Source organism: Gouania willdenowi, chromosome 13, assembly GCF_900634775.1.
Source record: "Gouania willdenowi chromosome 13, fGouWil2.1, whole genome shotgun sequence".
Classification (NCBI taxonomy): domain Eukaryota; kingdom Metazoa; phylum Chordata; class Actinopteri; order Blenniiformes; family Gobiesocidae; genus Gouania; species Gouania willdenowi.
In genome coordinates, this window is record NC_041056.1 from 13,977,777 (window position 1) to 14,001,999 (window position 24,223).

The 24,223-nt window shown below is 35.1% G+C and overlaps 2 protein-coding genes across 2 annotated transcripts in view; one reads left to right on the forward strand and one right to left on the reverse strand.

Annotated features, from left to right (window-relative positions):
- Nucleotides 1-1,047, forward strand: part of dhx36 (DEAH (Asp-Glu-Ala-His) box polypeptide 36) — a 31,822-nt gene extending 30,775 nt beyond the window's left edge. Inside the window, exon 26 of the mRNA XM_028464669.1 lies at nucleotides 539-1,047. Within this exon, the coding sequence (XP_028320470.1) occupies nucleotides 539-769 (231 nt within the window). The 3' untranslated portion in view covers nucleotides 770-1,047. The remainder of the gene's footprint in view (nucleotides 1-538) is intronic.
- A 1,338-nt stretch (nucleotides 1,048-2,385) lies between these two features.
- Nucleotides 2,386-24,223, reverse strand: part of LOC114474128 (rho guanine nucleotide exchange factor 26-like) — a 51,180-nt gene continuing 29,342 nt past the window's right edge. The window contains exons 13-15 of the mRNA XM_028464172.1: nucleotides 5,594-5,664; nucleotides 4,032-4,133; nucleotides 2,386-3,666 (exon numbers count right to left, since the gene is read on the reverse strand). Coding sequence (XP_028319973.1) covers nucleotides 3,524-3,666; nucleotides 4,032-4,133; nucleotides 5,594-5,664 — 316 coding nt within the window. The 3' untranslated portion in view covers nucleotides 2,386-3,523. The remainder of the gene's footprint in view (nucleotides 3,667-4,031; nucleotides 4,134-5,593; nucleotides 5,665-24,223) is intronic.

Below are 24,223 nucleotides of genomic sequence, written 5' to 3' on the forward strand. Positions count from 1 at the left end.
CTCTCATTGAAACACAAAGTGCATTGACGTTCTTGATAAAAATCAGCTACTTATTATTACTATCAGCTTTATTTATGATGCAAGCATATTCTTGGAGGCGCACACACACACATTGATTGCGGCATGGATTATTTCTTGTGCATGCTGGTTTAATTTTATTCCCATCCATGTAATTGTCTTTAGAACGTGAACCAAGTACAGTCGTGATCAAGTGCAGAGAATCTCTGAGAAATGTGCGCCGACAGACTCTGAAACTAGATGTTATCGATGAGCAGCTGTGCCTCAAGCTGCGGTGCAGGGGTCCGTAGGGGGCTACACGTAATTACAGTAACACAGAAACTATGTCATATCTGCTCAGGAAACGCTTAAGTACTCAGATGTGTGGAAATACAGTTCTCCACGAGTCAAGTGACACGCACTCTTTACTCACGTCATCGCACCATCCTGTTTCAGTTGGCTTTTTCCAGTCAGGAAAGTGTTTCGGTGGCCGGAATGTGGGCGCATCACTAATGTTTTTGTTGCAATGCTTTCCTTTCAGAGATTAAAGAAGGAGCTGGACTTTCTACTGCAGGAGAAAATCTGTAACCCAGCTCCCGTGGACTGGCTAAACCGTCAGTCCAAAGACTGTGCCGTCATCACGGCCATCATAGACCTGATCACCACTCAGGAGAAACCTCTACGTGACAATCAAAGCTTCCACAGACACTGGGAATCTGCTGAGAAAGGGCCACGCCTTCACTTTGACGATGACGACGACGATGATGATTAGAGGCATTTTGTGAAGAAAAAAAAAAAAAAACAGCATCCAAGGAAAGTAAGAATTTACGTGATGTCCCTTAAAGCCAATCACAGAAGGCTGCTGGAGGGAAACGTCCTCTGCACGTCAATTAATTGTTTTTTTTTGTTCCTAATGAAAAGGCTTGGTGGAGCTTTGTGTACAATAAAAAACTCTTTTGTTTGTTCCAAACACTTGTTTCCTTGCATTGTTACCTCATGTCTTGTGCAATAAAAAGAAGATGCTACTGCTTGTCGTGGCATGAAAGGAAACTGTCCCCGAACTCATGTTTGAAATCAAACACTGCATTTATTTAAATCTCAGCTTAATGTTTGATGTCATAGCTGTCCTTTTGATTTCTGAAGATTCTTTAAAAACTACTGACGCGCTATTCAGGTCCTTAGAGCATGAGTGTCAAAGTATTTTAGTTCAAGGGCCAAACACAGACCACATTGATCTTAAGATGGGCTGCAAATTTTAGGTGGGAAAAAAGCAATATCAACATTATTCTGCCATATATATATATGTGTATGTAAAGTAATGGAAATTAACGACAATATCCAATCCAATTTCCTTGTGACCAATTTTTATTCAATTTGAAAATGTGTGGAATAATTTCAATAAAGTTGAAAAATTTTGGATTTAAAAGTGACTGCCATCATGTGATAAAAGTGTGGGAAAACTGAGCCCTGGCAAATATTGAGGATACTCATTGAAGGCATTCTGCAACTGGATTACTTTGTATTTGTACAGAATGATTCATGTTTTCTGTAATTTTGACTTAATCCTGCGGGCCAAATTTGATTCTCTAAAGGGCTGAATTTGGCCCCCGGGCCTTAAGTTTGACACGTGACTTTAGAGATTGCTGCTAAATCATGATTCCAAATGGAAATATAAAACGAAAATGAGTTTTCTTTTATTTATCCAGCTTTGATCTGCAGGGAAGAGAGATGGATCAGACTGTTAAGATGTTTTTTTTTTTTTTTTTTTTTTTTATTTCCAGTGGCTGTATTTAAAATATACAAAAGTCAAATAGTTTTTTGAAATCTGTATTTACAAAAAAAAAAACAACACATCGAAATTACAAAGACAGCTTGCATATTTACAGAACACTGCACCAATGATTTACATTAGCTACAAACAGCTGTGAATGTGTTTCCCTGAGTGCAAAGCAAAGTGAACACTCCTCCAGTTCTACCCACGACTGCTGTGGTCGTCATTAGGAAATAAATTACTTTTTAACTTAAATGCATCTTTAAGCAAAGCGTGACTAAAAACTTAACTGCAACAACACAAACTATTCATCTGTGTTTACTGTAGGGATGTCCCGATACAACTTTTTTTATTTCCAATATGGTACCAATATTGCAGCCTTTGCGTATCGTACCGATATTGATCCAATATCAGCATGAATCATACATAATTGTATTACTTTTTTTTTTTTTTTTAATAAAAAAAAGAATAATTACTTATTTGTAGTGTGGAATGTTAGAAAAGGTTTGATCAAGTGATGTTTCTCAAACAGAGAACAATAGTCAGCAACAGTAGGTATGAGAAAAACTGACTCTATTATTATTAACCAACTGATTACATCAATTTTAACCTTTAACATAATATTTAGTGTTTTACAATTGAATAAAAAAAGTAATCGCAAAAAAAAAAAATCTGAAATTTGAATCCGAAGTATAATTTGTTTTTATTTGTTTAGAGGTTATTTTTCACGTTCTTCTACTGGTAATTTAGATTTTTCTTATTCTATTCAATTGTAGAATATTCTTATATTTGTGTTAAACTAGTGGTTATTTTACAAATATAATTTTTCTTATTAATGTGTTTATTAATGTTATTTTTCAGGGTGTTCCAATGAATTTATTCAATCATTTTATTCAATTGTAGAATATTCTTATGTTTAAGGCTGAAATGTACTGTAAGTAACCCATTGTTAATAATACATAAATGGGTCAGGTCTTATTATACTGTACTGTTGCTGACTATTGTTCTCTGAGTAATATCACATGATCAAGACTTTTCTAACATTGCACACTACAAAATAAATATAGTTATGTATGATCTGTGTTGATATCGGTATCTACCAATATTCAAGGCTGCAATATTGGTATCGTTTCGGAAGAGGAAAAGTTGGATCAGGACACCCATATCATTACCAGTATTAAGCTATTATTATTGTTTACCGAAAGTAAGACAACACAAAACTATATACAGTATAATTGATTTCTATTGAAAAATTGGAAGTTTTTAAAAGCACATACAGTAAAAGAACGTTTTGATATTACCAGTCAGAACTTATCGTCATTTCTGTCACCTTTATGCGTTGCTTTTGGTTTATTTTTTTATGTAGTAGAGTTCATAAGTCATATTTGTATATACTTTCTCTATTAACCCACACTGACAAATATGTATTACAAACATCTTCCATGAAGATGTTTTTGTTTAAGTTCCTAGTCTTGAGTTGAGTTATATATATATATATATATATATATATATATATATATGCTTAACTTTGGTAGACGGTGTAAAGTTTCTATCTACGCCCACATACAGACCAATCAGTGAGGAGGAACATCTGTTCTTCTTCTGTTGTTGTTATTGTTTGTTTCATCAGCAGCCTCCACACATCCATAGTGATGAACTTGTTCTGATGACTCTGTCTCTGAACTCATTTCACTGCATTTAGTCTTTTAAAAGAGCAGGACGTGGATAATACTAAAGGTTAGATGGAGGCCTTGATCACACGTTGGTCTCCAGTCCCTGTAGGCGGTCCATACGCTGCCGGTTGCGTTCTATGGTGGCCTGACATGTGATTGGCTCAGCGCACTCGGTCAGAAACCATCCCCGCTCTCCGTCACGCAGTCGCTCACCTTGATACCAGCCTACGCACACACATTACATAACTCACATGACACCAAAGAACATGCTTTTTCCCCCCTAAGCATTACTACCATCTTGCCTTCTCTCACATTAAAATCAGTTGCTATGGCCACCAAAAGGAAAATAACCTTTGGCTTCAGTGTGTTTGTGCTGATTCAAAGCCACATACTGAAAATATGGAGTGTATTATGTAAAAAAAAAATGAAAGCACAAAAGAGCATGATTAAAGGAGGCAGTGGAGGGTGAATGGAGCTTTGAAAGCAGAAAGAAAAAGTGAGAATATTGTGATCGTCTCTTTAATGTTGGGCTTTCTATGCTTTTCTAATGGGTCTGATGTATAACACAGTGACACTAGGAGCTGACGTACCATCTACCATCTGTGAGATTAGTACCACGTCGGCCACCTGCAGAGACAACTCATCCGGCTGCTTGGAGGTGTACGTTCTGATCACCTCCACCTGCATGGCATCTAAAAAATACACACAAACAGGAAGGAATGCTGAGTCATCACACGTCACATGCAAAAGGATCTTTAATTTAGCATGAGAAAATTTCTGGGGACCCCAGAAACTTTAAAAAAATATATATATATATATATATATTTGAGGATTTGAAAAATAATAATGATCTTTAAAAAAATGAAATATATTTAAATTTTTATTGTTATTTCATTAATTATTTATTCATACATTTTGTTTATCTTGTATTTGAGGAAGTGAAAGATTCCTTGTGGTGTTACAGAATCTTTTTTTAAATTCATTTAAATAATCCTTTTCTAGTAAAGTCTACTCGTACACTAGTGCACAAAAAAAAAAAAGTTTACTTGTACCACTAAGAATACTAGAACACTAGTATTACTAGTAAATAGTGGTGTGAAAAAAAAATCGATTTCACGATATATCGCGATTTTTCGGGTGCCGATTTGAAATCAGTTTTTTAATTGTTTTTTTTATCTATATTTTTGTGTATTTGTGCAATATTTCAGTGGTGGTTACAATGCTTTCAGTGTGTTGCAATGGTTACTTGATGCACGTGTTTTTATGATGGAAGTGTAATGACTGCATTATTTATGTATGCAGACATTTTATTTTCATATAATCTGTTCAGATCAGTGTTTAAACTGACACAATAGGACAAATTATTTTACAGTTACAGTTGTTACAATGCCGCCATTATGTTGTCATGGTTACTTTGAGACTTCTACACAATAGTTTCAGTGAAAAGAAACTTGTTGCACTTTATTTTATGATGGCAGTGTGGAATGCTGCATTTTCTTTTTTTTTCAGTGAAAATGTGCAAATCACTAATAATAAATAATAAATAATAAAAAGGATGTTTTGAAGCAAATAGTTTGGACTCAATTTGTCATCTGAATGATCAATATCTTCTGATGAACATATACAGCAACTTCAGTTTTCATCTCTACGTTTAAGTTTGATATTAACTGGGTAGAATATTGCTATATATCGCAATAATATTGTATCGCGACCAAAGTATCGTGATACATATCGTATTGCAACATCCTTTCCAATAGTCACCCCTATTAGTAAAGCCAAAAAATTCACTAGTAATACTAGTAGACTTAATGCAAATGATGTAGGAGGAATCCAGCTTCCTGATTGGTTGTTTTATTTTGGAAAGCCAATGGCAAACCTGATTTTTCTTTTTCCCGCCTCTGTATAAGCATATAAGACTTTCTGCTTTTTGCTTCACTGATACTAATAATGACATTATTTGATTGAGGTACATGTATTTGTGTAATTTCTAGCACTAGTAAAGCTCAACTGTGGTTGATATGACGGATTAGAGATAAATTAATGCTCTCAGCTTTCAAGATGACTTGTGGGCGTTATTTGTAGTTCACCAAATCACCACATGATGGTAGTAGAGGCTAAATAAAGCGGTCACTGTCAGTCAGTGTAAACTTACTGGCTCTGTCCAGACTCTGGTTGTTGTTGTCATTGTGACCGAGGGCACTGATCCATCGAGCACGTTCATTCCTGAAAGCAAAGCAAACAGCTCATCAATGTCCTTTATGACCTCCAGAACAACCCAGCTATGCATCAAGAGTTTTTCATTCTTCTCATAACTGCATAGGAGTCTATTTTAGAGAGTCTAAACTCTGTTTTCATACATGTTTGGTAAATTAGTTTGAAATTAAATCCGTTGGAGAAAATGTATTTTCCCAGATAGCACACATACAGTGCATCATATTTGCAGTAGTTTTTAAGGTCTAATAATGGTCTTAACTCAATTTTTGTGTTTGAAATTTTTGAAAATTATGCCTTGCTATAGCCTTGCCTCCATTTTTGGGTGATTTTTTAAATTTTGTAAATATTGTGCACAAATTCTTTCTTAGCTCTGTTTAACTATGTGCATCATATTTGCAGTAGTTTTTAGGGTCTAATGATGTCTTAACTCAATTTTTTTTTTTTTTGCAAATTTTTGAAAATTATGCTTTGCTCTAGCCTTACCTCTAAATTTGGGTGATTTTTTTATTTTGTGCCTTACTGCTTTCTTGGCCCTGTTTAAGTATGTGCATCATATTTGCAGTAGTTTTTAGGTTCTCAAAATGGTCTTGCCTCAATTTTTTTTTTTTTTTTGGAAATTTTTGAAAATTATGCCTTGCTTTAGCCTTACCTCCAACTTTGGGTGATTTTTGTCATTCTTGTGCCTTACTGCTTTCTGGGCCACGTTTAAGTATGTGCATCATATTTGCAGTAGTTTTTAGGGTCTAACAATGGTCTAAACTCAATTGTTTTTTTTTTTTGGAAATTTTTGAAAATTATGCCTTGCTAAAGCCTTACCTCCGACTTTGGGTGATTTTTTTTTATTTTTGTGCCTTACTGCTTTCTTGGCCCTGTTTAAGTATGTGCATCATATTTGCAGTAGTTTTTAAGGTCTAATGATGGTCTTAACTCAATTTTTTTGTTTTTGGAAATTTTTAAAAATTATGCCTTGCTATAGCCTTACCTCTGACTTTGGGTGATTGTTTTTTCATTTTTGTCATATTTTGTGCCTTACTTCTTTCTTAGCCCTATTTCAGTATGTGCATCATATTTGCAATAGTTTTTAGGTTCTCAAAATGGTCTTGACTCAATTTTTTTTTTTTTTGGAAATTTTTGAAAATTATGCCTTGCCTTACCTCCGACTTTGGGTGATTTTTTGATTTTTGTCATTCTTGTGCCTTACTGCTTTCTGGGCCCCGTTTAAGTATGTGCATCATATTTGCAGTAGTTTTAAGGGTCTAATGATGGTCTTAACTCAATTTTTTTTTTTTTTGGAAATTTTTGACATGTATGCCTTGCTTTAGCCTTACCTCTGACTTTGAGTGATTTTTTGATTTTTGTCATTTTTTGTGCCATGCTTCTTTCTTAGCCCTATTTAAGTATGTGCATCATATTTGCAGTAGTTTTTAGGTTCTCAAAATGTTCTTGATTCAATTTTTTTTTTTTTTGGAAAATTTTGAAAATTTTGCCTTGCTTTAGCTTGACCGCCGACTTTGGGTGATTTTTTGATTTTTGTCATTTTTTGCTGCTTTCTTGGCCCTGTTTAAATATGTGCATCATATTTGCAGTAGTTTTTAAGGTCTAATGATGGTCTAAACTCAATTTTTTTTTTGTGGAAATTTCTGAAAATTATGCCTTGCTATATATAGCCTTACCTCTGACTTTGAGTGATTTTTTTGATTTTTGTCATTTTTTGTGCCTTACTTCTTTCTTACCCCTTTTTAAGTATGTGCATCATATTTGCAGTGATTTTAAGGTCTAATGATGGTCTTAACTCAATTTTTTTTTTTTTGGAAATTTTTGACATGTATGCCTTGCTTTAGCCTTACCTCTGACTTTGAATGATATTTTTGATTTTTGTGTCTTACTTCTTTCTTACCCCTTTTTAAGTATGTGCATCATATTGGCAGTAGTTTTTAAGGTCCAATGATGGTCTAAACCCATTTTTTTTTTTTTGGAAATTTTTTAAATTTTTGCCTTGCTTTAGCCTTACCATCGAATTTGGGTGATTTTTGATTTTTGTGCCTTACTGCTTTATTGGCCCTGTTTAAGTATGTGCATCGTATTTGCAGTAGTTTTAGGGTCTACTGATGGTCTCGACTCATTTTTTTTTTTTTTTGGAAATTTTGAAAATTATGCCTTGCTTTAGCCTTACCTCTGAATTTGAATGATTTTTTTTTTGGATTTTTGTCATTTTTTGTGCCTTACTTCTTTCTTACCCCTTTTTAAGTATGTGCATCATATTGCAGTAGTTTTTAGGGTCTAATGATGGTCTTAACTCAATTTTTTTTTTTTGGAATTTTTTGAAATAATGCCTTGCTATAGCCTTACCTCTGACTTTGAATGATTTTTTGATTTTTGTCATTTTTTGTGCCTTACTTATTTTTTTACCCCTTTTTAAGTATGTGCATCATATTTGCAGTAGTTTTTAGGGTCTAATGATGGTCTTAACTCAATTTTTTTTTTTGGAAATTTTTGACATGTACTGTATGCCTTGCTTTAGCCTTACCTCTGACTTTGAATGATATTTTTGATTTTCATGCCTTACTGCTTTCTTAGCCCTGTTTAAGTATGTGCATTATACTTGCAGTAGTATTAAGGGTCAAATGAGGGTCTTAACTCAATTTTTTTTTTTTGAAATTTTTGAAAATTATGCCTTGCTATAGCCTTACCTCTGACTTTGAATGATTTTTTTGATTTTTGTCATTTTTTGTCTTACTTATTTCTTACCCCTTTTTAAGTATGTGCATCATATTTGCAGTAGTTTTTAGGGTCTAATGATGGTCTTAAATCAATTTTTTTTTTTTTGGAAATTTTTGACATGTATGTCTTGCTTTAGCCTTACCTCTGACTTTGAATGATATTTTTGATTTTTGTGCCTTACTTCTTTCTTACCCCTTTTTTAAGTATGTGCATCATATTTGCTGTAGTTTTTAAGGTCCAATGATGGTCTAAACCCATTTTTTTTTTTTTGGAAATTTTTTTAAATTTTTGCCTTGCTTTAGCCTTACCATCGAATTTGGGTGATTTTTTGATTTTTGTGTCTTACTGCTTTCTTGGCCCTGTTTAAGTATGTGCATCGTATTTGCAGTAGTTTTTAGGGTCTACTGATGGTCTCGACTCATTTTTTTTTTTTTTTGGAAATTTTGAAAATTATGCCTTGCTTTAGCCTTACCTCTGAATTTGAATGATTTTTTTTTGATTTTTGTCATTTTTTGTGCCTTACTTCTTTCTTACCCCTTTTTAAGTATGTGCATCATATTTGCAGTAGTTTTTAGGGTCTAATGATGGTCTTAACTCATTTTTTTTTTTTTTGGAAATTTTTAAAATAATGCCTTGCTATAGCCTTACCTCTGACTTTGAATGATTTTTTTGATTTTTGTCATTTTTTGTGCCTTACTTATTTTTTACCCCTTTTTAAGTATGTGCATCATATTTGCAGTAGTTTTTAGGGTCTAATGATGGTCTTAACTAAATTTTTTTTTTTTTGGAAATTTTTGACATGTACTGTATGCCTTGCTTTAGCCTTACCTCTGACTTTGAATGATATTTTTGATTTTTATGCCTTACTTCTTCTTCTTACCCCTTTTAAGTATGTGCATATATTTGCAGTAGTTTTAGGGTCTACTGATGGTCCTAACTCAATTTTTTGAAATTTTTGAAAATTATGCCTTGCTATAGCCTTACCTCTGACTTTGAATGATTTTTTTGATTTTTGTCATTTTTTGTCTTACTTATTTCTTACCCCTTTTTAAGTATGTGCATCATATTTGCAGTAGTTTTTAGGGTCTAATGATGGTCTTAACTCAATTTTTTTTTTTGGAAATTTTTGACATGTACTGTATGCCTTGCTTTAGCTTTACCTCTGACTTTGAATGATATTTTTGATTTTTATGCCTTACTTCTTTCTTACCCCTTTTTAAGTATGTGCATCATATTTGCAGTAGTTTTTAGGGTCTACTGATGGTCTTAACTCAATTTTTTTTTTTTGGAAATTTTTGACATGTACTGTATGCCTTGCTTTAGCCTTACCTCTGACTTTGAATGATATTTTTGATTTTTGTGCCTTACTTCTTTCTTACCCCTTTTTAAGTATGTGCATCATATTTGCAGTAGTTTTTAAGGTCTAATGATGGTCTAAACCCATTTTTTTTTGGAAATTTTTTTAAAATTTTGCCTTGCTTTAGCCTTACCTCCGAATTTGGGTGATTTTTTGATTTTTGTCATTTTTGTGCCTTCCTGCTTTCTTGGCCCTGTTTAAGTATGTGCATCGTATTTGCAGTAGTTTTTAGGGTCTACTAATGGTCTCGACTCATTTTTTTTTTTTTTTTGGAAATTTTGAAAATTATACCTTGCTTTAGCCTTACCTCTGAATTTGAATGATTTTTTTTTATTTTTGTCATTTTTTGTGCCTTACATCTTTCTTACCCCTTTTTAAGTATGTGCATCATATTTGCAGTAGTTTTTAGGGTCTACTGATGGTCTTAACTCAATTTTTTTGAAATTTTTGAAAATTATGCCTTGCCTCTGACTTTGGGTGATTTTTGATTTTTTGTCATATTTGTGCCTTACTGCTTTCTTGGCCCCATTTAAGTATGTGTATCGTATTTTCAGTAGTTTATAGGTTATCAAGATGGTCTTGACTCAATTTTTTTTTTTTTTGGAAATTTTTGAAAATTATGCCTTGTTTTAGCCTTACCTCCGACTTTAGGTGATTTTTTGATTTTTGTCATTTTTTGTGCCTTACTTCTTTCTTAGCCCTATTTAAGCACGTGCATCATATTTTGAGTAGTTTTTAGGGTCTAATGAAGTCTTAACTCAATTTTTTTTTTTTTGCAAATTTTTGAAAATTATGCCTTGCTAAAGCCTTACGTCTGACTTTGAGCAATTTTTTTTTTATTTTTGTCATATTTTGTGCCTTACTTTTTTCTTAGCCCTATTTAAGTATGTGCATCATATTTGCAGTAGTTTTTAGGGTCTAATGATGGTCTTAACTCAATTTTTGTTTTTTGAAATTTTTAAAAATTATGCCTTGCTATAGCCTTACCTCCGACTTTGGGTAATTTTTTGATTTTTGTCATTCTTGTGCCTTACTGCTTTCTGGGCCCCGTTTAAGTATGTGCATCATATTTGCAGTAGTTTTAAGGGTCTAATGATGGTCTTAACTCAATTTTTTTTTTTTTTGGAAATTTTTGACATGTATGCCTTGCTTTAGCCTTACCTCTGACTTTGAGTGATTTTTTGATTTTTGTCATTTTTTGTGCCATGCTTCTTTCTTCGCCCTATTTAGGTATGTGCATCATATTTGCAGTAGTTTTTAGGTTCTCAAAATGTTCTTGATTCAATTTTTTTTTTTTTTGGAAATTTTGAAAATTATCCCTTGCTTTAGCCTTACCTCTGAATTTGAATGATTTTTTTTTGATTTTTGTCATTTTTTGTGCCTTACTTTTTTCTTACCCCTTTTTAAGTATGTGCATCATATTTGCAGTAGTTTTTAGGGTCTATTGATGGTCTTAACTCAATTTTTTTTTTTGGAAATTTTTGAAAATAATGCCTTGCTATAGCCTTACCTCTGACTTTGAATGATTTTTTTGATTTTTGTCATTTTTTGTGCCTTACTTATTTTTTACCCCTTTTTAAGTATGTGCATCATATTTGCAGTAGTTTTTAGGGTCTACTGATGGTCTTAACTCAATTTTTTTGAAATTTTTGAAAATTATGCCTTGCTATAGCCTTACCTCTGACTTTGAATGATTTTTTTGATTTTTGTCATTTTTTGTCTTACTTATTTCTTACCCCTTTTTAAGTATGTGCATCATATTTGCAGTAGTTTTTAGGGTCTAATGATGGTCTTAACTCAATTTTTTTTTTTTTGGAAATTTTTGACATGTATGTCTTGCTTTAGCCTTACCTCTGACTTTGAATGATATTTTTGATTTTTGTGCCTTACTTCTTTCTTACCCCTTTTTAAGTATGTGCATCATATTTGCAGTAGTTTTTAGGGTCTAATGATGGTCTTAACTCAATTTTTTTTTTTTGGAAATTTTTGACATGTACTGTATGCCTTGCTTTAGCCTTACCTCTGACTTTGAATGATATTTTTGATTTTTGTGCCTTACTGCTTTCTTAGCCCTGTTTAAGTATGTGCATATTACTTGGAGTAGTATTTAGGGTCTAATGATGGTCTTAACTCAAATTTTAATTTTTGAAATTTTTGAAAATTATGCCTTGCTATAGCCTTACCTCCGAATTTGGGTGATTTTTGATTTTTGTTATTTTTTGCGCCATACTGCTTTCTTAGCCCTGTTTAAGTATGTGCATCGTATTTTCAGTAGTTTATAGGTTATCAAGATGGTCTTGACTCAATTTTTTTCTTTTTGGAAATTTTTGAAAATTATGCCTTGTTTTAGCCTTACCTCCGACTTTAGGTGATTTTTTGATTTTTGTCATTTTTTGTGCCTTACGTCTTTCTTAGCCCTATTTAAGCACGTGTGCATCATATTTTGAGTAGTTTTAGGGTCTAATGAAGTCTTAACTCAATTTTTTTTTTTTGCAAATTTTTGAAAATTATGCCTTGCTAAAGCCTTACGTCTGACTTTGAGCAATTTTTTTTTATTTTTGTCATATTTTGTGCCTTACTTTTTTCTTAGCCCTATTTAAGTATGTGCATCATATTTGCAGTAGTTTTTAGGGTCTAATGATGGTCTTAACTCAATTTTTTTGTTTTTGGAAATTTTTAAAAAACATGCCTTGCTTTAGCCTTACCTCCGACTTTGGGTGATTTTTTTATTTTTGTCATTTTTGTGCCTTACTGCTTTCTTGGCCCTGTTTAAGTATGTGCATCATATTTGCAGTAGTTTTTAAGGTCTAATGATGGTCTTAACTCAATTTTTTTGTTTTTGGAAATTTTTAAAAATTATGCCTTGCTATAGACTTACCTCCGACTTTGGGTAATTTTTGATTTTGTCATTCTTGTGCCTTATTGCTTTCTGGGCCCCGTTTAAGTATGTGCATCATATTTGCAGTAGTTTTAAGGGTCTAATGATGGTCTTAACTCAATTTTTTTTTTTTTGGAAATTTTTGACATGTATGCCTTGCTTTATTTAGCCTTACCTCTGACTTTGAGTGATTTTTTGATTTTTGTCATTTTTGTGCCATGCTTCTTTCTTCGCCCTATTTAAGTATGTGCATCATATTTGCAGTAGTTTTTTAGGTTCTCAAAATGTTCTTGATTCAATTTTTTTTTTTTTGGAAATTTTGAAAATTATGCCTTGCTTTAGCCTTACCTCTGAATTTGAATGATTTTTTTTGATTTTTGTCATTTTTTGTGCCTTACTTTTTTCTTACCCCTTTTTAAGTATGTGCATCATATTTGCAGTAGTTTTAGGGTCTATTGATGGTCTTACTCAATTTTTTTTTTTTGGAAATTTTTGAAAATAATGCCTTGCTATAGCCTTACCTCTGACTTTGAATGATTTTTTGATTTTTGTCATTTTTTGTGCCTTACTTATTTTTAGCCCTTTCTAAGTATGTGCATATTACTTGCAGTAGTATTTAGGGTCTAATGATGGTCTTAACTCAAATTTTATTTTTTGAAATTTTTGAAAATTATGCCTTGCTATAGCCTTACCTCCGATTTTGGGTGATTTATTTATTTTTGTTATTTTTTGTCTTACTTATTTCTTACCCCTTTTTAAGTATGCGCATCATATTTGCAGTAGTTTTTAGGGTCTAATGATGGTCTTAACTCAATTTTTTTTTTTTTGGAAATTTTTGACATGTATGTCTTGCCTTAGCCTTACCTCTGATTTTGAATGATATTTTTGATTTTTGTGCCTTACTTCTTTCTTACCCCTTTTTAAGTATGTGCATCATATTTGCAGTAGTTTTTAGGGTCTAATGATGGTCTTAACTCAATTTTTTTTTTTGGAAATTTTGACATGTACTGTATGCCTTGCTTTAGCCTTACCTCTGACTTTGAATGATATTTTTGATTTTTGTGCCTTACTTCTTTCTTACCCCTTTTTAAGTATGTGCATCATATTTGCAGTAGTTTTTAAGGTCTAATGATGGTCTAAACCCATTTTTTTTTTGGAAATTTTTTTAAAATTTTGCCTTGCTTTAGCCTTACCTCCGAATTTGGGTGATTTTTTGATTTTTGTCATTCTTGTGCCTTACTGCTTTCTGGGCCCCGTTTAAGTATGTGCATCATATTTGCAGTAGTTTTAAGGGTCTAATGATGGTCTTAACTCAATTTTTTTTTTTTTTGGAAATTTTTGACATGTATGCCTTGCTTTAGCCTTACCTCTGACTTTGAGTGATTTTTTGATTTTTGTCATTTTTTGTGCCATGCTTCTTTCTTCGCCCTATTTAAGTATGTGCATCATATTTGCAGTAGTTTTTAGGTTCTCAAAATGTTCTTAATTCAATTTGGTTTTTTTTTGGAAATTTTGAAAATTATGCCTTGCTTTAGCCTTACCTCTGAATTTGAATGATTTTTTTTTGATTTTTGTCATTTTTTGTGCCTTACTTTTTTCTTACCCCTTTTTAAGTATGTGCATCATATTTGCAGTAGTTTTTAGGGTCTATTGATGGTCTTAACTCAATTTTTTTTGGAAATTTTTGAAAATAATGCCTTGCTATAGCCTTACCTCTGACTTTGAATGATTTTTTGGATTTTTGTCATTTTTTGTGCCTTACTTCTTTCTTACCCCTTTTTAAGTATGTGCATCATATTTGCAGTAGTTTTAGGGTCTAATGATGGTCTTAACTCAATTTTTTTTTTTGGAAATTTTTGACATGTACTGTATGCCTTGCTTTAGCCTTACCTCTAACTTTGAATGATATTTTTGATTTTTATGCCTTACTTCTTTCTTACCCCTTTTTAAGTATGTGCATCATATTTGCAGTAGTTTTTAAGGTCTAATGATGGTCTAAACCCATTTTTTTTTTGGAAATTTTTAAAATTTTGCCTTGCTTTAGCCTTACCTCCGAATTTGAGTGATTTTTTAATTTTTGTTATTTTTGTGCCTTCCTGCTTTCTTGGCCCTGTTTAAGTATGTGCATCGTATTTGCAGTAGTTTTTAGGGTCTACTAATGGTCTCGACTCATTTTTTTTTTTTTTTTTGGAAATTTTGAAAATTATGCCTATCTTTAGCCTTACTTCCGAATTTGGGTGATTTTTGATTTTTGTCATTTTTTGCGCCATACTGCTTTCTTAGCCCTGTTTAAGTATGTGCATATTACTTGGAGTAGTATTAAGGGTCAAATGAGGGTCTTAACTCAATTTTTTTTTTTTGAAATTTTTGAAAATTATGCCTTGCTATAGCCTTACCTCCGATTTTGAGTGATTTTTGATTTTTTGTCATATTTGTGCCTTACTGCTTTCTTGGCCCAATTTAAGTATGTGTATCGTATTTTCAGTAGTTTATAGGTTATCAAGATGGTCTTGACTCAATTTTTTTCTTTTTTGGAAATTTTTGAAAATTATGCCTTGTTTTAGCCTTACCTCCGACTTTAGGTGATTTTTTGATTTTTGTCATTTTTTGTGCCTTACTTCTTTCTTAGCCCTATTTAAGCACGTGCATCATATTTTGAGTAGTTTTTAGGGTCTAATGATGTCTTAACTCAAATTTTTTTTTTTTGCAAATTTTTGAAAATTATGCCTTGCTAAAGCCTTACGTCTGACTTTGAGCAATTTTTTTTTTATTTTTGTCATATTTTGTGCCTTACTTTTTTCTTAGCCCTATTTAAGTATGTGCATCATGTTTTTAGGGTCTAATGATGGTCTTAACTCAATTTTTTGTTTTTGGAAATTTTAAAAAACATGCCTTGCTTTAGCCTTACCTCCGACTTTGGATGATTTTTGATTTTTGTTTTTGTGCCTTACTGCTTTCTTGGCCCTGTTTAAGTATGTGCATCATATTTGCAGTAGTTTTTAAGGTCCAATGATGGTCTAAACCCATTTTTTTTTTTTGGAAATTTTTTTAAATTTTTGCCTTGCTTTAACCTTACCTCCGAATTTGGGTGATTTTTTGATTTTTATCATTTTTGTGCCTTACTGCTTTCTTGGCCCTGTTTAAGTATGTGCATCGTATTTGCAGTAGGTTTTAGGGTCTACTGATGGTCTCGACTCATTTTTTTTTTTTTTTTGGAAATTTTGAAAATTATGCTTTGCTTTAGCCTTACCTCTGAATTTGAATGATTTTTTTGATTTTTGTCATTTTTTGTGCCTTACTTCTTTCTTACCCCTTTTTAAGTATGTGCATCATATTTGCAGTAGTTTTTAGGGTCTAATGATGGTCTTAACTCAATTTTTTTTTTTTGGAAATTTTTGACATGTATGCCTTGCTTTAGCCTTACCTCCGACTTTGAGTGATTTTTTTGATTTTTGTAATTTTTTGTGCCTTACTTCTTTCTTACCCCCTTTTAAGTATGTGCATCATATTTGCAGTAGATTTTAAGGTCTAATGATGGTCTTAACTCAATTTTTTTTTTTTGGAAATTTTTGAAAATTATGCCTTGCTATAGCCTTACCTCTGACTTTGAATGATTTTTTTGATTTTTGTCATTTTTTGTGCCTTACTTATTTTTTACCCCTTTTTAAGTATGTGCATCATATTTGCAGTAGTTTTTAGGGTCTACTGATGGTCTTAACTCAATTTTTTTGAAATTTTTGAAAATTATGCCTTGCTATAGCCTTACCTCTGACTTTGAATGATTTTTTTGATTTTTGTCATTTTTTGTCTTACTTATTTCTTACCCCTTTTTAAGTATGTGCATCATATTTGCAGTAGTTTTTTAGGGTCTAATGATGGTCTTAACTCAATTTTTTTTTTTTTTGGAAATTTTTGACATGTATGCCTTGCTTTAGCCTTACCTCTGACTTTGAATGATATTTTTGATTTTTGTGCCTTACTTCTTTCTTACCCATTTTTAAGTATGTGCATCATATTTGCAGTAGTTTTTAAGGTCCAATGATGGTCTTAACTCAATTTTTTGTTTTTTGGAAATTTCTGAAAATTATGCCTTGCTATAGCCTTACCTCTGACTTTGAGTGATTTTTTTGATTTTTGTCATTTTTTGTGCCTTACTTCTTTCTTACCCCTTTTTTAAGTATGTGCATCATATTTGCAGTAGTTTTTAAGGTCCAATGATGGTCTAAACTCATTTTTTTTTGTTGGAAATTTTTTTTTAAATTTTGCCTTGCTTTAGCCTTACCTCCGAATTTGGGTGATTTTTAAATTTTTGTCATTTTTTGCGCCATACTGCTTTCTTAGCCCTGTTTAAGTATGTGCATTATACTTGCAGTAGTATTAAGGGTCAAATGAGGGTCTTAACTCAATTTTTTTTTTTTTGGAAATTTTTGAAAATTATGCCTTGCTATAGCCTTACCTCTGTCTTTGAATGATTTTTTTGATTTTTGTCATTTTTTGTGCCTTACTTTTTTCTTACCCCTTTTTAAGTATGTGCATCATATTTGCAGTAGTTTTTAAGGTCTAATGATGGTCTAAACCCATTTTTTTTTTGGAAATTTTTTTAAAATTTTGCCCTGCTTTAGCCTTACCTCCGAATTTGGGTGATTTTTTGATTTTTGTCATTTATGTGTCTTCCTGCTTTCTTACCCCTTTTTAAGTATGTGCATCATATTTGCAGTAGTTTTTAAGGTCCAATGATGGTCTTAACTCAATTTTTTGTTTTTTGGAAATTTCTGAAAACTATGCCTTGCTATAGCCTTACCTCTGACTTTGAGTGATTTTTTTGATTTTTGTCATTTTTTGTGCCTTACTTCTTTCTTACCCCTTTTTAAGTATGTGCATCATATTTGCAGTATTTTTTAGGGTCCAATGATGGTCTTAACTCAATTTTTTGTTTTTTGGAAATTTCTGAAAATTATGCCTTGCTATAGCCTTACCTCTGACTTTGAGTGATTTTTTTGATTTTTGTCATTTTTTGTGCCTTACTTCTTTTTTACCCCTTTTTAAGTATGTGCATCATATTTGCATTAGATTTTAAGGTCTACTGATGGTCTTAACTCAATTTTTTTTTTTTTGGAAATTTTTGACATGTATGCCTTGCTTTAGCCTTACCTCTGACTTTGAATGATATTTTTGATTTTTGTGCCTTACTTCTTTCTTACCCCTTTTTATGTATGTGCATCATATTTGCAGTACTTTTTAAGATCTAATGATGGTCTAAACACATTTTTTTTTTTTTTGGAATTTTTTTTAAAATTTTGCCTTGCTTTAGCCTTACCTCCGAATTTGGGTGATTTTTTTGATTTTTGTCATTTTTGTGCCTTACTGCTTTATTGGCCCTGTTTAAGTATGTGCATCATATTTGCAGTAGTTTTTAGGGTCTACTGATGGTCTTAACTCCCTTTTTTTTGTGTTTGAAATTTTTGAAAATTATGCCTTGCAATAGCCTTGCCTCTGATTTTAGGTGATTTTTTAAATTTTTTAAATATTGTGCCCAATTGCTTTCTTTACCCTGTTTAAGTATGTGCATCATATTTGCAGTAGTTTTTAGGGTCTCAAGATGGTCTCGACTCATTTTTTTTTTTTTTTTTGGAAATTTTGAAAATTATGCCTTGCTTTAGCCTTACCTCCAACTTTGGGTGATTTTTTATTTTTATTTTTGTCATTTACTGTGCCTTACTGCTTTCTTAGCCCTGTTTAACCAAGTGCATCATATTTGCAGTAGTTTTTAGGGTGTCATGATGGTCTTGACTGAATTTTTTTTTTTTTGTTTGAAATTTTTGAAAATTATGCCTTGCTATAGCTATTGGAGATTATTGTTTCTCACGTGTGTTTGACAGTGTGTAATAACAATTGCTGGAACATCTCATCCACCCAGTTGCTCCAGTCAGAGAGAGAAACAAGGATACAGAATTCAGTCTTTGTCTTTATGTATGCCACAGCAGGGAAACAGTGATGAATTATCCACTTGTTCACTGATGTACAAGATAACCGATATTTTGTGATGGTATTTTCTTTCATGAACGCATCACATTCAAAGCAGACGACACATCGGCCGGTCGAACACTCGCGGGGTGTAGTGGAAAATACTGTCAATCGCACATTCAGTGGTTAAGACCCCTTCGCGGACCGCAACAGTGCCCGAACACAACGGTGAAAACAATAGCAGCCCGTTTAGGTGCCTGAACATAAAAACACAGTAATAAAAATGAAACATAGGAAATGTATAACAGCCGCCCCCAGAATAGCATGGCTATTATGTAAGAACACATACATTTCCACACATACAGTCGTCCAGAATGGCTGGAAGCTGGACCAGACGTGCAACTGGTCGCAGGTAAGTCATTGCCCCAACCTGGACCTTTGCGGAACCGATGCATCCATCGGTCCCTGCAATCAGCTTCACTACTCTCCCGACAGGCCAGTAAGCTCGCGGTAGTTGAGGATCAAACACCATCACCACGGTATCCTGGGCAATATTATCTGCAGGTTGGCGCCACTTCTGGCGGACTTGGAGAGTTGGAAGGTAGCTACGAAGAAACCTCGCCCAGCAGTGATGGCAACGCCTTCTCGTGAGTGTGTCAGCGGCATAGGAGACCTGTGGTAGAGAGGCATCTCGCCGCCCCATCAGCAATATACTTGGCATCATGGGATCCGGGTCTGCCACATCTGAAGAAGCATATCCTAATGGTTTTGCGTTGAGAATGTCTTCCACTTCGATCAGGAACGTCAGTAGGACCTCCTCCTGGAGGGGCTGTGTGCCGACGACTACCTGCAGTGCCTGCTTGACAAATTGAGGTGCGGCTGGTGGATTCAACTTGAACTTTATCCGGTGCTTTGCGAGACTTTCTTGGAGTTCTGGCTCTATGGCTTCAAAGGCCCCACTCAGCTCCCTCTCTGCACCCCGAAAGTTCATCCCTTGGACGGAGAATCTCTGCAGGTGTTCCTCGACGAGCGATAAACCTCCTGAGGGCAAAGAGGAAGGAGTCTGTATCCAGGCTTGCCAGTAGATCAAGATAGACACAACGTGTCGTGAGGCACTTAAAGGTGACTCCCCAACGTTTCTCGTTGCGCCGTCCAACCATAACGATGTACGGCCCAAAACAATCCACCCCAGTAGAGAAGAATGGAGGTTTAAGGACACGCAGGCGAGCAGGAGGTAGGTCAGCCATCTTCGGCACAATTGGCTTCCCTCTCCACTTCCTGCATTCAGTGCAAGATCTCCGATGGTGCTTGATGGCCTGCCTCCCCTGCAGTATCCAGTACTGGCGTCTGATCTCGGCAAAGACCCTGTCAGACCCTGGATGGAGTAGGCGTTCGTCGAAATCCCGGATGAGTAGATTTGTCACTGCATGATGAGGATCGAGGACGACTGGATGGATTTCAGCAGAGCAGGAGTCGTCCATCTGCCGGAAGCGTCCATCTGCCGGAAGCGTCCACCCGCACGAATGAGGCCCGTCATAGGATCCATCTCAGGTGAAAGCATACTGAGCTTACTGCTTGGTGATACTGGTTTCCCTGCCCCGAGACTCTTCATTTCTTCCAGAAAGCAGTCTGCTTGGCTGGTCTGGAGCAGGAAGTTCTCAGCATCCCAAGCTTCAGGCTGCTGCGAGGGGGGATCCACTACTGCCTCTTGTGTGGCTTTGACCACACCAATCCAACTATTGAATTTTGTGGCGTCTGGTAGCTGAAGTTTTGGGACTGTCTGTGTGATTCCGCAAAAGATACTGTGCTTTAGCTCGGAAGCATCTTCTGATCCTGTAGAGGAAGGAAGTGATGGCCAGCTGTCCTTGAGTCCATCTATTCGATGTCGCCAGCTCAGCCAAAGTCTTGCCGCATGTTAGATCGTCGGCCGGGTTGTTTGCCGTATCAACATACCGCCAGGTGTGCAGAGCCGTCAGCTCCTGAATCTCAGAGACCCTTGTACCCACAAAGACTTTGAACCTGCATGACTCTTTGGAACTGTACACCTCTTCTGCTGAAAGTTTAGTGACGCATCCTCCATCGATAAGCTTCTTAATCTCGGCTTCATGCACTTTAGCCCTAGCTGGGTCATTCATTAGTCATCGTTCGGTGCTACGGAGCATGGGAATGACTGCACCGACATCGATACGTGGCAGAGGTGTAGCATATCGGAAGATGTCACCGACCTTTACCTTTCAGTTTTTTCCTCTAAGGATGTTTCACGCCTTATGATCCAGACGGGACCGCACTGGCTAACCGCTCACTCCGGAATGGTTTAGAACATCAGCTGCCATACGTTCGACATGTCAAAGATTCATCTGCCCTGGCTTGAGTGGTTGAAGTAAAGTAGTAAGGTTTGAGACCCAAACCATCGGGACCCTGAAGACCCAACCGAGAGCTGTGTGAACGCCCAGGCCCCAGCTGGGCCGAACTGACGGGCTTTCTGGCAGTGATCCGTGGGTGCATCTGACCCCAGTAGCATTGGTGGCTGTGCTCTGATGAACCCCTGCAGTTTATGTCTCTCAGTTGTCGATAGCGTCCAGAAGTGTAGAAACGGATAATTTTGCTCTGAAGAACTACGCCGGTTTGAAGTGAAGGCACCCTTAATCAGTGTCATTCTGTGGGCAGGTTACGTCCTGGCATTTTGTCTGGAGGGCTAGTGACTCAGTCTCACCTTTAAGTACCAAGTGTTTGACAGCTGCCGGCAATATAATAGTGCGTTCGGCACCCATTACTCCCATTGCTGATGATGATTGGTGCCACCGTGAGATACACCTTCCCCCCTTTGACGGAGTTGGAAAATGAAGTGTGATCCTTTGGTGTAATGAGGTAGACGTAGGGGCTTTGGTTGGCAATGGTGTGAAGTACTCTGAGGTGAATCTATTGGCACTCGCTGCATGCTTTCTTTAGGGTACAGGCATCTTGTTTGTGGTTAGCTCGACCACAGTGGCAACATTGCTTGCTATCATTGATCCACCTTTCGATCTCTTCAGGCGAGCGCTGGACGATGTCTGAACACTGTGAGAGGTAATGCTCGGTACTCTTGCAGTATAGACACATCCTCTTCCACTTCTGCTGCTTAGTCCCTGGTTGGATGTCCTCTGTAGACTGGCGGTGGTCAGGTTTAGGCTTATCCGAACCATGATAGACTGCAATGGGCTGGTTGCGAGACCTGAAGGAGGAAGCCGGCTTATCTGCTTTAGCTGGTTGCACTGCCGACAGCTAAATATGCTATATATAGCCTTACCTCCGATTTTGGGTGATTTTTTATTTTTGTAAATGTTGTGCCCAAATGCTTTCTTAGCCCTGTATACCTATGTACATCATATTTGCAGTAGTTTTTAGGGTCTAATGATGGTCTTAACTCAATTATTTTGTTTTTTTTTCTCAAATTATGCCTTGCTATAGCCTTACCTTCGACTTTCTGTGATTTTTTTTTAAATTTTTGTCATTTTTTTGTGCCTTACTGCTTTCTTAGCCCTGTTTGAGTATGTGCATCACATTTGCAGTCATTTTTAGGGTCTAATGATGGTCTTAACTCAATTTTTTTTTTAGAAATTTTTGAAAATTATGCCTTACCTCCGAATTTGGGTGATTTTTTATTTTTGTTATTTTTTGTGCCTTACTGCTTTCTTAGCCCTGTTTAACTATGTGCATCATATTATAATTTTTCAAAATTAGTTTTAAAATAAATTACAAAATGTATTTTCCCAGATAGCACACACATCTCGCTGACGTTGGCACGATGAATGAAGTTGCATCGGCGGGACGTATTATGAGAGCGTTTGCTCATTGGGCAGAAGTTGTGGAGACATCAGCATTTGGCCGATGTTTGGACGATGGATTAAAGATGCTCAGCGCGGCCTCTCTCCAGCTTTTATTAACCTTTATTTAGCTCAGATCATTCAACTAGTATAAATATCTCCATATTCATAGATGAGTATTTACTTAAATCTGATAGGAATATGGCAATATCACAACAACAACAAAAAACAATATGCAACCACTAAATAGCTTATTATGTGTGGACAAAATAAAGAAACAGTTCATGATCATAAATGTATTTTCAAAAAAAGAGCCCCAACACAAAAACAGCTTCATGTAAGAGACATTTTACAGTTCTACAATTTTATAAGTGATATCACTGATTTGGGACAAAAAAAAACACACACACAAAATGACGCATTAGGAGTAGAATGCCGACGTAAGATCTGAGGCTGATATCGGCGAGACGTATGTGTGCTATCTGGGTTAAAACAACAACCTTATTATACATATACAACTTAACTGCTTTTGCAAATGAACTCTCTCTCTCCATATATACATATCATTTCATTTTTATTTATTCATGGCAGTGGCTATCCGTACGGTTGCCGTACCAATATACCGACATTCTATCCGTATGCAGCACCTATATTTGGCCAGTTTAGGTCACGTGACTAAGATTAAACCTGACCCAAACCCAAACCCTCAAAATTGATGCAATATAGGATTATAACCTAACCCTAATCTTAACCCTAACCCTAGAACGCTACATACGTACTTCGGTAATTGTACCAATAGCAAGGTTGGTTGTCGGTACGGCAACCATACAAATAGACACTTTCTTTATTAATTTATTAGGACAGTGTACAAATACATTGAGTTATAAAAACAGATATGTTTGTACCAGACTCTATCTTAAAAAAGCTATTTTTTCCATCTGTAGTCCTTGAGGGGAGGGGTCAAAATGCAATATATACAGTGCATGTTATGTACATTCTACCGGTTAAAAATAAAAATAAAATTACGATCATTATAAATATCATTTTAAGATCACTAACTAATACAATAAATCTTCCAGTTGGAATTCAACTCAGTCATACAAGTCAATCATACAGCAAAAATAATTTGTGAATAAATCTCATTCATACAACATACTGTACATACCATCAGAGGTGAGAGCAATTCTCTTGAAAAGGATTATTGTTTATATTAAAAAGCTCTGATGGGAATATATATTCCATATTGTACCAAAACTCTAGATTAAATTAGTTACATTAAAAGTTCTACTAAAAATAGTAAATTAGTACTTCAAATTCCAAGTATCATACTTACAAGTGAAAAAAGTGTGTGTGTGTGTTTCCATCCCCCCGTTGAGCTGTTTGCAGTAATGTGATAAACAGATTATCTTCTTGCCTGACCAGTTTCGACCCCCCCCCCAGTATCCCAGTGGTGACAGAACAGAGGAGTGATTTTTCAGTGGGACAACCAGCACAAAGGCTGATTCTCAGGGAGGACAGACCTGCCTTCTCCCATCATCACTATTTCTCTTGTGTGAGATCTATGGGAAAAAAAGGGAAGTAGGTGGAGTCGTACAGGTCGGATTCCATGAAACCTTATATTTTCATTTCACCTGTTGGGATGGATTTAGATGGAGAAAAAGAGGAAAGGCTGGATGGGGGAGCAGGAAATGAACCACAGTGGGAGATCACAAGGGCTCTCGGTGACTCAGTGCTGTTGGTCTGCATCAGGCCCATGAGCAACTCAGACGGGGTTCCCCTTTTTTATAAAGGACTCACATGGACCTCAGCAGGCTGGGCTTCATGACTCGCAACTCAATATTGTTC